At 39.4% G+C, this 16404-nt stretch overlaps 1 protein-coding gene across 3 annotated transcripts in view; it reads right to left on the bottom strand.

Moving 5' to 3' along the window:
- Nucleotides 1–16404, bottom strand: part of PPP2R2A (protein phosphatase 2 regulatory subunit Balpha) — an 89440-nt gene that overhangs the window by 42761 nt on the left and 30275 nt on the right. The window contains exon 2 of one of the 3 annotated variants that reach the window (XM_047759411.1): nucleotides 6460–6598. The exons of the other annotated variants lie outside the window; for them this stretch is intronic. Within the exon in view, the coding sequence (XP_047615367.1) occupies nucleotides 6460–6475 (16 nt within the window). The 5' untranslated portion in view covers nucleotides 6476–6598. The remainder of the gene's footprint in view (nucleotides 1–6459; nucleotides 6599–16404) is intronic. 3 annotated transcript variants of the gene reach the window in all.

Genomic DNA, 16404 nt, shown 5'->3' with positions numbered 1-16404 from the left:
GCATTTTTTTCAGCACCTGCTATAGTCAAGGGACTATGTAGCACAAGGGAGTATTTAGGTGATCCATAGTCTAAATTCTACCCTCTAAAGAGGCTTATAGGCAGAATGCAATCACAACATAAAAAAAGTTAACCAAGAAAAGATTTGGCAAATGTTTGAAAGAACCAAAGAAGGAATATCTTAAGGCAAAATAAACAACTATAAAATGAATTCTGGAGTTCCCATTGTGGTGCAGTACACAAATCCGACTAGGAACCATGAGGTTGCAGGTTCGATCCCTGGCCTCGCTCAGTGGGTTAAGGATCTGGCTTTGCCATGAGCTGTGGTGTAGGTCGTAGATGGGGCTTGGATCTGGCATTGCTATGGCTCTAGCGTAGGTCTCCATCTACAGCTCCGATTAGACCCCTAGCCTGGGAACCTCCATATGCTGCAGATGCTGCCCTAAAAAATGACAAAAGACAAAAAAATATATATATATTAAAAAATAAAATGATTCTAAAACAAAGACTGAGTAAATATATAAAAATGCTCCTTCCGTTTTAAAAATAAAAATAAAGAGGAGGAAGAAATCCACTGGAAGAAACTGCTTACGTATTTTTAACCATATAGATTTCTAAAACTTGAAATTAACATAGCATCATCCACTGAATCTTGATAAACCTGATTCTGTTATTTTTCTCAATATGATTTGGTATTAAAGCTAAATAACATAGAAGAAAGTTTAAAAGGTTAAAACTCATAAAATACTATAAACATTGCTATGCAAACAAACCGTAAAAATTCAAGCCTATCTGTCTTATGCACAAAAGATAACACAAATCTGAAGACAGGAGGCTCACAAAAATTCTACAAATAACCACTGTTTTAAAATTCTATGTTCTGAGGAGTTCCCACTGTGGCACAGCAGGTTAAGGACCTGATGTTGTCTTGAGTCCACTGCTGAGGCATGTGTTTGATCCCCAGCCCTGAACAGTGGGTTAAGGACCTGGCATTACCACAGCTGTGGCTTGGATTTCAGATGCCACGAGTGCAGCCAAAAAAAAAAAAGAAAAAAAATCATCTCTATTTTGAACATTATCTCAAAAGGGATTGCTAGGGGTGGGGGATGCAAAAACATGCTGCAGGAGGAGCTGCCAGCATGGCCTTCTAGGTATAAAATGAAACTTTCATGCATGGAAGAAAATGAAAACAAAGTTAGATAAGCTGAATCTTGTCTTTTTACAAACAATATTTAATTTCTCACAAAACTCTACCAGGTAATCACCCTCCTTTCCTTTTTGTTGCATTTCAGTAAAAACAAAGATTAACAAAGAATACCACAACTATGTAAATAAAGGTATTCCAAAGAAGTACACAATAAAAACATAACTTAGCACCTCTTCTTTCAAAAGGTTGAAATGAAAGACAAAAGCCAAAATCCAAAATTTTAAAAATCTATAACTGGAATTCCGCTTATGCTCATGGGGGAGTAAGACAATCTGGATTCATCCACAGCTGTGAATGACTAGAAAACTAACAAAATATATGAAATAAGTGTTTTCAGACAACACACAACATGGAGTTCAGGACTGTGAACCCTTAGAGAAGAGAAAGTGAGCCCTGTACTTGCTCCAACTTACTGCCTGTACGGTGTGTGGAGTTAGGAAGAACAAACATACAACCAGCAATCTCACTGAGTTGTGGAGTCAAAAACTGGGGGTTAGGGAAAGCCAAAGCAGGTAGATTTTGTGGATGGACTACAGGGAGAAAGTTCAAGGGATCTACAGAGATCACTTAGAATCTTTGGTTTAATATTGATCTGATAATATGTGATGTGACACTCCATAAGGCCTAGAAAAGAAACATCAAAAAACTTACAAGGGCTCAGAATAGGAGTTGCCGTCGTGGTGCAGCAGAAACGAATCCACCTAGGAACCATGAGGTTGCAAGTTCAATCCCTGGCCTCACTCAGTGGGTTAAGGATCCGGCACTGCCGTGAGCTGTGGTGTAGGTCGCAGATGTGGCTCTGATCTGGCATGGCTGTGGCGTAGGCCAGCAGCTACAGGTCTGATTAGACCCCTAGCCGGGGAACCTCCATATGCAGCAGGTGAGGTCCTAAAAAGACAAAAAAAAAAAGAAAAAAGAAAAAGAAAACTTACAAGGGCTCAGAATAAATAGGGCTCCCACTCAACCAGAGTAGTGAAACCTCATAATTAATAAGGCATCAGGTAAAGTCCTCAGAAGAGTAACACCTTACTGATGAGACTAAAGCAGCACCAGATTGAATTTCTCCTGACAAAGTTTAAAAGCAAACATTGAAAAACTGATCTCAAGCAACTTAACTAATCTGAGAACAAAATCCGACATTCAACAACGTAAACTCACAATGTCTGGCTTCTAAAATCACTAGGAATGCATGGAAGCAGGAAAATATGACCCATAACCAGAAGAAAATTGGTTTAATAAAAACAGAACCAGAAATGAAAAAATGATGAGAATAATTTCTTTCTGGACCTTAAAACTGCTGTTGTAAATGTGCTCAAGAACACAGAATAAATCATAAACATGATGAGAAATGGAAGACTAAAGACAAAGGAACATCTAAAAATGAAAAGCATACTAGGAGTTCCCATCGTGGGGCTCAGTGGAAATGAATCTAATAACCATGAGGACACATGTTCAATCCCTGGCTTCTCTCAGTGGATTAAGGATTTGGTGTTGCCATGAGCTGTGGTGTAGGTCACAGCCAAGGCTCAGATCTGGCATTGCTGTGGCTGTGGCGTGGGCCAGTGGTTACAGCTCCGATTCGACCCCTACCCTGGAAGCCTGCATATGCTGTGGGTGCAGCACCCCCACCCCCCCCCAAAAAAAGCCAAAAAAGAGAGAAAAGCATACCAAGTGAAATGTAAGATATACAGGATGGGATTAACAGCTTAGACACTGCTGTAGAAAGGTCAAGAACCTGAAAACCTACTAACAGAACCAAAACAAAATGAAGCAAAGAGGGAATACACCTGACTTTAAGGATAAGAGCAAGCGTTCTAACGTGTATCACTGCAGTACCAGGGGAAAAAAAGGTGGGAAACGTGAAAAAATGACCAGTATGTGTAAATGCCAAGCACGATGATGATACATGCAGAATAACCAAAACAAAGGATAATGCAAACTTACAAAGGTATATAGTAGTGGCAACTCAATAACCATCTTGTATTACTGATGACTGCAAAATCATGAGGAATTTTTTAATAAAATCCCAACATTTCTAAGCATAATCTTCCCCTGACTTACAAAGTAAACTTCGGTATATACATTAAACACATGCAAAAAATACTTAACAGAGTTGGGTTATTAAGTCTATAAGAAAATAAAGGGTTTTTTTTCCAACACCATGAACATTTGGCAGAACATTCTGAATTATGCGACTATGGGACCATTTTTTTCTTGTTTTACACTGTCCTACAAACAACCAAGTAGCTAGCATGCTTGGCCCTTGCCTAGAAAATGCCAATAATGCCTCTAGTCATTGGTAAAATCAGGTAAAAGAGAATTCAATACGACAAGAGTTTATAATAGGTATATATTTGATTAAAGGTATGGTAAAGATATAATAGGTATATATTTGATTAAAGGTGTGGTAAAGATGTAACAGCCATAAATCCTGATGCTCAAAAGATTTTTAATTAACACTTTATATATTTCAAGGTTATTAGGAATGAAAGAAGTACAGTAATCACAGAAGCTGGAAATATCCCTTTCCATGCCTGATAGATTTGAAAAAAAAAAAAAGGCGAGGTGGGCAGCAGGAAGGAAGGGAGACAGAACCTTTAAACTGTAATTGATACATATACATGCACAGAAGTTTATACCAATATAAAAATATATATTTCTTCCAAACAGCTACACAATTAAAAAAATATTCGTACGTTTAGCCACAGAGAGCCCTTGAAGAATTCTAATTATGAAGACCACATTCTTTAATCACAAAATTAGCTAAAGATTAACAATCACCAGTTCTAATCAACCACTTTGTAATCTTAAAACTCTAAGGGCAAAGATAAAAACCACTACTGCAATTAAAAGATTTACATGAACCTAAGTATATAAATATTTACGATAACAAAAATTATTATTTTTTAAAAAGACACAATGACCTTTCTATACTATAAAACTAATAAACCTGTAAAAACTGATTGAATAAAAAAAAAAAAAAAGAAATCCCACAAGGGATAACCACAGGTAATAACTGAACAGCCTTTTAGCAAACTCATGCAAAACATGTATTGGATGTCTTTATATACACCATAATACCTACAAGAACAATTTCAGTAATGGGATTATAACTAAAATTAATTTTATTTTTTAATCTCACAAATTACTTTGTAAAAAAAAAAAAAAAGATCATCATCACTCTTAATCGTACTTCTGAGAGAATTCTAGTATAGAATATACCAGATATAGGATATATAATATCCTTCCAAAGTTTGCCCACATGTACTTCCCATGCTTAGTACAAAAAACATCTATTTGTATTGAGAAAAAAAATGTTATCTACATTATGCTGCTGATTTTTTTTAAAAAAAGTTACAAATCATGTTTAGTCCTATTTGTATAAGAATTAAAACAATCAGAGCATTATGGAATTTGTGACCAGCTTAGACAGGGAGACCTGATAACAGATACATGACAGCATTAGCATTACGGTAGCAGAAACTGACAACAAAGGTTTAAAAAAAATAATGAGGTAGCACCACACAACCAATCAAATACCTAAACTTTTATTTAAAAAAACTGATAACAGGAATTCCTGTTATGGCTCAGCAGTAACAAACCTGATTAGTATCCATGAGGATGAGGGATTGTTCAATCCCTGGCTGGGCTCAGTGGGTTAAGGTTCTGGCCCAGGTTGCAGATGTGGCTCAGATCCAGTGCTGCTGCAGCTCTGATTCAACCCCTAGCTCGGGAACTTCCGTATGCCTCCAGTGCAGCCGTAAAAAAGAATAAAAGAAGAAAAAAACCTCTGGCATGTAATAGCACAGAGATTAATTCTCATTTTGATATGGTTTGTTTCAACTAAGCTTAGAGCTCTCATCAAGAAACATGTTTATCTTGTTTGGACACATGACCAATTTCCAGTCTTCTCTTCTATTCATTGGATATAACCTATATGGCCCAACAGTGAACTTCATGATTGGCTCCACATAGCTAATTAGAATATAATTCACCCAAATTTCTTCACAAAGGTATAAGAAAATACTGGATAATGCAGTTACAAAATGCTAGTTTCTAAATAAAGGGTAGGCAAGCCTAAGTAAGGTATAGTTATTTCCCTACAGATCACTATGATGCTTATCACTGCCCACCTCTAGGGGGAGCTCAAAGTTCTTGTTACTTTTCCCCAAAGGTCAGGACACTCCTCCCACAGATTTGGTGTGTTCGAGACTTAGAACCTTTTTATTACAGCACCCTAAAGAGCAAGTTACATGTGTGCCAATCTTTTAGGAATTTCTTTTTTCCTCAGAAGTGAATAAGACTTGACCTGCTCACCTGCTCCTGGTGTGAGCAGGCTCCAATCGTTTCTTCCTCTTTCCCTTCCAGACTCCTCCCACTTCCTACTTGGCTTGACTAGGGCACATTACTGTAGTTGGAAAGGCTGGCTGCAGGGAGGGCGGCTGTGCTCACTCCTGCTGATGCAGTACTCTCAGTGCAGGCCAGTGCCACCTCCAATCCCCTCAGGTCAGGGCATGTGTAAGTACAAATGGGAAGGAGACTGCTCATGTCTGCTCAGTGGAGCCCCACTCAGGCAGCCCCTCCAAACACTGAGGGATCTTTATCTTAAGCATACTTATACCACATTCTTGGGGACACACGTGAAGGGAACTTGTGCAGGAAATAACCAGAAGTCAGACTGGTCATTTCCCTACTGTCAAATTGCCACTTCTGTCTGCATGACCCTGAGAAAGTAACTCAGCTCTGAGGGATAAACAAGCAATAAATGCAAAGAAATGAGTTTTGAATGAGGCACCCAGGAGGCACACTGGTAAACAGAAGATGTGGGCTGGAGTTTTGGGCTTTGTTGTACAAAGCAGAAATAAGCATTTAACTCTTATTTGTGTCTAGACTCTTCAGGTAAAAATCAATCTAGCCTAGGTCAAAAACTTATCCAAATGATCCAGCTTAGCTCCCAGGAGCCTGAAGCTGAAGCCCAAACTAGGAACAAAGTATTGCAGCTGCCTTGCTTGCTGCTTCTTTACAGTTACACTTAAGAGGCCTCACACTGAAGCATGACTGGTTGAGGATAGGATCCTGTAATCCCGTCTCACTGATCAAAATATCACCTGGATTATACTATGATTTCCAAGAACAAAGTAAGTGCTAAGGGCCTTTATAACCTTTTCTCAACCCCTGACTCAGTGAAGGGGAATATGTCTTGAGATAAGCTCAACAAAGACCACTGGCTACTGATGCTCACACAGAACCTACATTGCAATGTTGCCATGAGAGTCAGGGTCCATAAGGTAATTTCCAGAGATGTGTTCTGGAACCAGTCTCCCTTCTTTTTAACTTGTTCCTGGATAATCTGATATCATGTTTGGATAAAATGGAATGGAACCATACCCTCCTGCAACAAAGAACAGAAAGATAAACAGTTGCTAATACATACAAGCGTTGCTAATACAAGTGTGATCTTAAAAAACAAGCCTTGGTGTATGTTACATACATTAGAAAGAAGAGCTCTAAATTGATCACTCTAAACCTAGTTACCATCTTTGTTAGATGTTCACCAGCTTTTAACTGAGTCATAATTAAGTCCACAATGCAAACCATCTCATTAAGTTGCCTTATCAAAACATAATACAAATAATTTCTTGTGGAGATTATACAAACAAGCAGAACGACATAAAGATTTTCCATCTATGCAAGCCTTATTAAAATATTTTTATAACCAGAATGGGTATCTGGTTATTAATACCTGCCTAACATCTTTACAAATTAGGGTTATTATGGCCATGATTTTTTTTTTTTTTTTTTGGCATTTCTTGGGCCGCTCCCACGGCATATGGAGGTTCCCAGGCTAGGGCTCGAATCGGAGCTGTAGCCAGAGCCACAGCAACGCAGGATCCGAGCCGCATCTGCAACCTACACCACAGCTCACGGCAACGCCGGATCGTTAACCCACTGAGCAAGGCCAGGGACCGAACCCGCAACCTCATGGTTCCTAGTCGGATTTGTTAACCACTGCGCCACAACGGGAACTCCATGGCCATGATTTAAAGAACCTTCTCATTCACTGACCATGTCTTAGTAGTAGACTCACACCTCATTCAAAAGTGTTTTCTGATAGAATTCCTTCAGCTCACCTGCAAACTGGGTGCAAAAGGGTAGAATATTTAGAGAGGTTAGTGAACTTTAAGAGACGATACAAAAAAGTTATAGATCTTATGCTAATGGCAGAAGGAAGCCCACTTGGGAATTTTAAATATGAACAATCCAATTGGACATGTACCTTAGATTACTCAGGCTGAAGTGGTCTGGGAATTGGGAGAAAAGTAAATAGAGGGCAGTCTGGAGACAAATCTAGAGTTACTCCAGAAACCCTGGTTAAGCAATGATGATATCTGAGTTAGTCAGTATTAATACAGTAACAATATTATCATTATGTAGAAAACATTCAAAATTCTCTTACAGTACAGTTAAGCATTTAATCTTGGCAACAAACCTATGAAGCTGGTTGTCTTAATTTATCCATTTAACAGATGAAGAAACTAAAGCACAGAGGCAAGAGAGGGAACAGAATTGTACAGACTTTATGACATATGTAAAGCAAGGCCTGATAACTAACAAAGTGTGAAGAGCTGAAGATGAAAGCAAGAAAAAAAGAGTTGAGGTTCTCATGCTGGCTGAATGTACTTACTACCATCAAGGGACAGATATTTACCTTTATTATTATTAAACAGCATCTTAATGGCAGGCCAACTTTAGGAAAAAAGCTACGGCTCCATTGGCTAAGTTAAAAAGATTATGCCCTGAATATTCCACTAAAACTCTTAACCAAAAGGACACACAATATATCATTACCAAAAAAAAAAAAAAATTAGTTCAGAAAATTATTTTTGCTCATCTTTCCCTTTTTTATCCTTTTCTTTTCATTTCTGGTTGGTTAGTTTGCTCGAGCTGATAATCTCCTGACCTTGTTTTCAATTGTATTTACACTGCAATTCATTGTTTCCACTATACTTTTAAAACTGTAATCATGTTTTACAAATAATTTGAAGTTATTTTCATGGTTCCGTTTTCAAAGATGCAATTTCTTTCATGAATCTCACTACAAGAGAATTAAACATTAACGTTTTAGTCCACCTACTTGAACTAAAAGTTTATCCCTCTGACAACTGATCTTTTAACAAATCTTGCACATTTTTGCTGTTTTGCTCATTCCTTTGACAAATTCTTAAGAGTCTTTCCTTCAACAAATATTTTACTGAGTATCTAATATATGTCAGACATTCAAGGTCATGCCAGCATTTCCAGGTGCTAGGGATATAGGAGTTCATAGGACAGGCAAAAAATAACCCTGCCCACACGAATCATACATTCTAGTGACTGGGGCATATTATAAACAAATGATTCACAAATATAAAGTGTATCAAGTAGTGCTAAGTACCACCAAAATACAGTAGTCAGAGAAAGCCTCTGAGGAACTAACTTAGGTAGAAACTTAAATGAGCAGGGAATTAGTCATCCAAACTTGGAAAGCATTTCAACCAGAGGACCTATGGGTAAAAACGAGTTTGCTAAACTTGATAAGACAAATGCAGAATAAGGTGGTAGAAAAGATGGAGCATTTAACAGAGGCCAAACCATACTGTCTTGTAAGCCACGTATGGTAGGACTGTGGAGTGATAAGCCACTGTAAAGTTTTTATGTTTTAGAGCACTCATCTGTTGAGTGAATATAGAAAAAAAAAAAAAAAAAGGGAGAAGAATGGTTCATAAGTTATTGAAGAGATTATGGCCTGAACTCAAGTGGTAGCCATAGAGAAATGGATGGATTCAGAACACATTCTGAAGACAGCACTGCAAACTTGGCTGAGGTATCAAAAGGTGATTCTGGGAGTTCCCGTCGTGGCTCAGTGGTTAACGAATCCGACTAGGAACCATGAGGTTTCGGGTACAATCCCTGGCCTTGCTGAGTGGGTTAAGGATCTGCGGTTGCTGTGAGCTGTGGTGTAGGTTGAAGACACGGCTCAGATCCCAAGTTGCTGTGGCTCTGGCATAGGCCAGTGGCTGTAGCTCCGATTCGAGCCCTAGCCTGGGAACCTCCATATGCCACAGGAGCAGCCCAAGAAATGGCAAAAAGACAAAAAGACAAAAAGACAAAAAAAAAAGGAGGAAAATGGGAACTCTTAAAAAAAAAAGGAGTTCCCGTCGTGGCGCAGTGGTTAACGAATCCAACTAGGAACCATGAGGTGGCGGGTTCGGTCCCTGCCCTTGCTCAGTGGGTTAACGATCCGGCGTTGCCGTGAGCTGTGGTGTAGGTTGCAGACGCAGCTCGGATCCCGCGTTGCTGTGGCTCTGGCATAGGCCGGTGGCTACAGCTCCGATTCAACCCCTGGCCTGGGAACATCCATATGCCGCGGGAGCGGCCCAAGAAATAGCAACAACAACAACAACAACAACAAAAAAGCGATTCCAAGGTTTTACAACTATGTCCAATGGAAAAGTCAGTGTCATTTATTGGGGAGAGACACACCAGGAAAAAGCAGGTTTGGGTTAAAAAAGGAGCCCTAAAATCCATTTTCACACCTTTGGTATTGATTTCAACTAGACATGCAAGTAGAAATGTTATCCCAGCAGCTAAACAGATGTGACAAAGTAGGGAAGGAAGAGGGGATATAAATTAAGGATATCATCAGCTAATGGAGGCATTTAAAAACTAAACGTGATTTTCTACTGAGCAATTATAGTAGGTCTGGTCTAAGGTCTGAGCCATTAGGCTCTCCCACAATTAACTGAAGAGGAGGGATCAGCTAGGAAAGGAGACTGCACAGGAACTACTGGTGAGGGAGGAAGAGCATTTCTGGAACCAAACACGGTCTTTCTAAAAGGAGACACTGGAGTTCCCGCTGTGACTCAGCGGAAACGAATCCGACTAGGAACCATGAGGTTGCAGGTTCAATTCCTGGCCTCGCTCAGTGGGTTAAGACTCTGGCGTTGCCGTGAGCTGTGGTGTAGGTCGCAAATGCAGCTCAGATCTGGTATTGCTGTGGCTCTGGCATTGGCTGGCAGCTGTAGCTCTGATTCGACTCCTAGCTTAGGAACCTCCATATGCTGTGGGTTTGGCCCTAAAAAGCAAAAAAATAAAAAAAAAATAAAAGGAGGCAGTGATAAATTGTGTCAAAAAGTGCATAGAAATCAAGCCAAGGCTTGGAAGTTCCCTGGTGGTCTAGTGGTTGGGATGCAGTATTTTCACTGCTACTGCCTGGATTCAATTCCTGGTCTGGGAATTGAAATCTGACATCAAGCTGCTGCATGAGGAAGGGGGAGAAGGAGAAATTAAGTGAAGGCTGAGAATTAAGCAAGTTCTTTGGGGGCTCAGTGGGCTAAGGATCTGGCACTGACACACTGTGGTGTGGGTTTGATCTATGGCCTGAGAACTTCCACACACCATGGGCAGGGCCAAAATAAACAAAATTGTTTTTTTAAAAAAAAAAAAAGGCTAAGAATTAAACTTGGATTTGGTGACCTGTAGATCTAGGGGTTGATTTCAAGAAAAGTGGTTTCAGTAGACTGGCGTCCTTAAAATAAAACTTGTTTTGTGTGGTGGAGGCAGAAGCAGCTCGGCACTAAGTTGAAAGCATTACTCTGACAGTATGAAATCTGGACTATGAAGGGCAACCTCTTTCCCTTACTTTTATATGTCTTGGGTTATTTTGGGAAACAGAGGGTTAAACAAACACTGAAGCTGACTCCTGAGTTGCCAACTTCTCAGCTGGCTGGGTATACCGAGAATAGTATTCTTTCAAGAAAAGCACCTAGAGGGAGTTCCCTGGTAGCCTAGTGGCTGAGGATCTGGTGTTGTCACTGCTGTGGCGCATATCTGATCCCCGCCTAGGAACTTCTGCATGCCATGGCTGTGGCCAAAAGAAAAGCACTTGAGTGATATAGATTTTAAGTTATTATAAGCATGAAAAATGCTATTGTTTCCCTGTGAAGGATAGTTTCACCAATTTAAGATTCTTAGTTTATACAGGTTTTTCCTCAAAGTTTTCTACATGCCACTCCACTGTCTTTTAGCACAGCCTTGGCCCAGCAGAACTTTCTGTGATCACACAAATGCTCTATTCTTGGAGTTCCCATTGTGGCACAGTGCAAACGAATCCCACTAGTATCCATGAGGATGTGGGTTCAATCATTGGCCTTGCTCAGTGGGTCGCAGACGCAGCTCTGATCCTGAATTGCTGTGGATGTGGCCTAGACGGGTAGCTGTAGCTCTGATTCAACCTTAGCCTGGGAACATGCCATGAATGCAGCCTTAAAAACAAACAAACAAACAAAGAAAAAAGAAATGCTCTATTCTGCACTATTCCACATGTAGCCATTTATTGAGCACTTGATCTGTGAGTAGTCAAATTAAAAAAAAAAAAGTTTAATTAAATTTAACAGGTACACATAGCTAGTGGCTACCACTAACTAGACAGCACAGTTCTAGCATACAAAAGACACATGCCCAAGCAGCACCCAAGATCAATGAGATTAGAATATCTGCAGGTGTTAGCCAGACAACAGAGTTTTTTTTAAAAAAATCTCCAACTGATTCTAATATGCAACAAGATTGGAAACCACTAAACTATATCTTGCTTTGTGGACTTGGCAGTGAGGAACGTGGTAAATACTGCATTTGTTTTCAACGTGCATTGAAGTCATTACTTTGTTGCCTAGACTTTAATGATATAATATTCTACAACTATGGTGTGAATTTTGTCTAATTTTACCAACAAAAAAACATGAAGGTTGCATGATTATGGGTCACCCACATCAAACCAGACTCTTCTCCTGCCACCACTTCCCGCTGAATGCCATGCCCATGTTGCCCTCCTGCTGTGCCAAAAGAAATGAGACCAGAGGGGCTGCCCCTCTTTCTCTAAGAGGAAAAAGTCAAAACGGCTCTTTCTCTCCAGCAGGAAGGCTGCAGGAAAGAAAGCATCTTTCACAACTGGGACCAGCAAGCAGGACTTCTCTGCCACAGAGGAGGCCATACACAGCATATGATGCACTCTCAGACCTAGTACCAAGCCAGATTTCAGTCCATATTTTCCACAGGAAGAGTATAAAGTCATACAACAGTAACTTCTTGCCTGTCTTCAAGGTCACTTACTGGCATTCAAGACTATTCAGAACTGTGCTGTCCAAAAGATAACTACTAGCCACATGTGACTATTGCATACTTGAATTATGGCTTTGAATTAGGAATTGAGATGTGCTGTAAATGTAATATGCATACCAGATTTCAGTATTACTACTAAAACTGTAGAATACTTCATTTATAATTTTTATACTGATTATATGTTAAAACTATTTTATATATAATTACTTAAATTATTGAAATTAAAAAAAATGCATTGTCTACCTGAGATACCTTCCTTTGTAGATAACCTGTATTTTTCCTCAACACTTTCACTAATTTAAAATCTACTAGGCTAATTCTAGGTGTGGACCCATTTATCTTGCTTGGTATGCACTTTAGTTATCTCTAAGAAAATAATATTAACAGGCCCTACAAACAAGGAAGTTGTATAGCGAATTTTAAGTGAGTTTCAACTTGCCAAACACTTAGCACATAGTAAGTGCTTAATAAATGTTAAATATATTCCTTGAGCCTTTTTTATTTGTTCCCTCTGACCTCACACTCTGAACTTTTTATTCTATACTGACTCTATTATTTGTCTTGCTTATTTTTTTTGTCTATAATTTTCATCTTATTTTTCCCTCTGAACTGCTGAAATGTTTCTAGAGCCTAGGTGCTACCTGTCTCCATAGAGTCAATAGTTAAGAATCACCTATTTCACTTAAGAACTCGTTTTTCCTGCTCTCTGATACTTTCCCTTCAAACACTCATGAGTCTCAAGAATACTAATAGGTTTTCCTTTAAATTTCAACACTTTCTCTTGTTTCTTGCAATAGGTCTGTCACCTTCTTTTAGACTGAGTTTGTGTCTTTTTGTATATTCAAATTTAAAGAGAAAGGTCTATATTTATGCAATATTGGGAACTGTGTTAGGTTCATTCAAAAAAAATTTAGGGAGTTCCCATCATGGCTCAGCGGAAACAAATCCAACCAGGAACCATGAGGGTGCGGGTTTGATCCCTGGCCTCGCTCAGTGGCTTGAGGAGCCAGTGCTGCCATGAGCTGTGGTATAGGTTGCAGACACAGCTCAGATCTGGAGTTGCTGTGGCTCAGGTGTAGGCCAGTGGCTCCAGTTCTGATTAGACCCCTAGCCTGGGAACCTCCAAATGCCATAAGTGGGGCCCTAAAAAAAAAAAAAAAAAAATTTAGAACCAAGTTCAAATCTCTGGGGGTAGGAAGTTGTTACATTGTTACTTCCTGTATTTTCAATCACTGCCTAACAAATTACTCCAAATTTAGTATTTTAAAACAATGAACAAGTACTGTCTTACCATTTCTGTGGATCAGGAATCTGAGTGTGGCTTAACTAGGATCACTTAGGATCTCTCAAAAGACAGCATTCAACGTGTCAGCCAGGGCCTCTGTCATCTCAAAGCTTGACAGGGGCCAGCAGGGAAGATCTGCTTGCAAACCAAGCACAGGCACAGGGCTATTGGCAGGAATCAAGTCCTCACTGGCTGTTGGCCAGAAAAACCAGCTCCTTGCCACGTGAGCTCCACAGGAAAGCTCACAAAATGGGAGACAGTTTCCCTCAGAGCAAATGAGAAGGCAGCCCAACATGGAAGCCAAAGCCTTTTTGTAACCTAACCTTGAAAGTGACAATCCATCACTTCCACCATACTTGTAAGAAGCAAGTCAATAGGTCTAGCCATACTCAAGCAGAGGGAATAACACCCAAAGATATGAGTACCAGGAGGCAAGGATCAATAAGGCAGATAGCAGCAGGGCTCTAGAAATATTCCCGCAATTCAGAGGAAAAAATAAGATGAAAATTACAGACAAAAATGTAAGCAACACAAATAACAGATTCACTGTAGAATAAAAAGTACAAAGTGAGGGGTCAGAGGCTGCCTGCCACACTTTATTCTTAGTCAGCTTATTGATATGTGGTCACCAAGGAGGGGTGAATGGCCAAAGAAGACAGCTTCAGAGCAGGGAGTTTCAACACTGTGCTTCATGATGAGTCTCTCTCCTGTAACCATGGTGGCTAGCCCCTTTCCCCCGGTCATATTCCTCTTGGTAAGACCCACTCTGAGTCATCCAGTTTTTAAATCCCCACTTCAAAGTACAAATTATCTCACCAACTGCCCCACGAACCACCTTCAATTCTAGCTCTGGCGGCTTGCTCAAAGTAGGTTCCTTTACTCACACCCCAGGAGGCTCTCTTAACCACATAAATGAACCCAAGTCAGCCAATAAGGACTTCCCTCACTACATTTCTCATTTGTACTGTTTCCTGCCAAAATTCTTTTTCATTTAGTTATGGCACTCTTCCAGGGTTTCCAAGGAGACTGAACTCTTCCCCATTATGCTTGTTGGTCATCTCAGTGTTTTTGTCTGTTTTAACACATTGGCTTAGATCATCATCCTCCTCTGGAAGTCAACACATCTATTTGTTTAAGCAAAGCACTTTTACACATTCTTTCTAAGGCTCTGTTTTGATAAATATGACAGGAAACACTTGTTAGTTTTCCAAGTCATATAATTCAATCCAATTGTGGATAAAACAAAGACATTTCAATCTACACCAACTCCCAAGATATAGTCTACTGTGGTAATTTAAGTAACTAAATTTTGCTAATTTCTAAAACTGCAGTGTCACCAAACTTAGTTTAGTTTAAGTGGCTAATTAGAAAACTTAGTAAACATAGAAACACTAAAAATATCTTTATTTTTTTGCTTTGTAGGGCTGCACCTATGGCATAAAGAAGTTCCCAGGCTAGGGATCAAGTCAGAGCTACAGCTGCTGGCCTAGGCCACAGCCTCAACAACTCGGGATCTGAGCCGCATATGCAAGCTATACCACAGCTCACAGCAATGCCAGATCCTTAACCCACTGAGATAGCCAGGGATTGAACCTGCATCCTCATGTCAGGTTCGTTACCACTGAGCCACAACAGGAACTCCCGACGGTATCTTTAAAGGAATCAGACACACAGCTCCTTGCCAGACTGAACTAATATTAATTCCGGAGGGTTGTAAAGAAGCCCCTACAACTATATGTCTAGCAGGGGGAAGTCAGCACTATGAGATGGCTATAACACTCAAAAGGCAAATCTTAAGTCAAAAAATACCAATAGTATTCTAACTCACAAACCAAATATCCACTTTTGGTTTAACAATAAAAAACATTTTACTCTATTATTCATCTACCCTACTCTCATTCCCTTGAAGATGATGTATTCACCCTATATGCTTAGAATACTAATAAAGAGGGTAGGAGGAAAATCAACAAAAACTCAATCAGGTGTCAACAAATTTTCTGATCTGATACTCTGGTACTGGGTAACTAGAACTCAGGTTCTTTGTCCTCTGCTGATGAATATGTGAGAAACAGAATTTAATAAGAAAGGACTGAACACAAATACACAGACACAAGGCCAGCACATACTGCTGCACAGGATCTAACCTACACAAGCAGCCATGTAGTACAGACACAAAAGGCACTGTGCTTGAGGGTTAAATCCTGTATCTGATCTTATCAGATTTCTATGTGATAGGCACAGAAATCTGATAAGATCAAAGAAAGGGGATTTTCAAGCACCTTAACCCTTCATTTAAGAAATAAAATTACTTGTTATCTTAGAAAAGTTGTAGGATACAAAACCAACACATAAACACAGTGGTGTTTATATATGTGTGTGTGTGTATATACATATATAAAATAAATGAACAACCTAAAAAGGAAATTACATAAGCAATTCTTGTCATAATAAAACCAAAAATAAAATATTTAAGAATAAACTTAATAAGGTAAAAGACTTATTCAATGAAAACTACAAAATGTTATTGAAAGAAATTAAAAATATAAGTGGAGACACATCCCGTGTTCATGGATTAGAAGACTTAATATTGTTATATTGTTCAATATTACCCAAAGTGTCCTACAGATTCGATGTAATCCCTATCAATATCTCAATGGTGGTGGTGTTTTTTTTGTTTGTTTGTTTGTTTCATCTTTTCTAGGGCCACACCCACGGCATATGGAGGTTCCCAGGCTAGGGGTCTGATTGGAATTATA

Source organism: Phacochoerus africanus, chromosome 15, assembly GCF_016906955.1.
Source record: "Phacochoerus africanus isolate WHEZ1 chromosome 15, ROS_Pafr_v1, whole genome shotgun sequence".
Lineage (NCBI taxonomy): Eukaryota > Metazoa > Chordata > Mammalia > Artiodactyla > Suidae > Phacochoerus > Phacochoerus africanus.
Note: the sequence above shows the minus strand (reverse complement) of the source record. Positions and strands in the feature narration are given on the sequence as shown.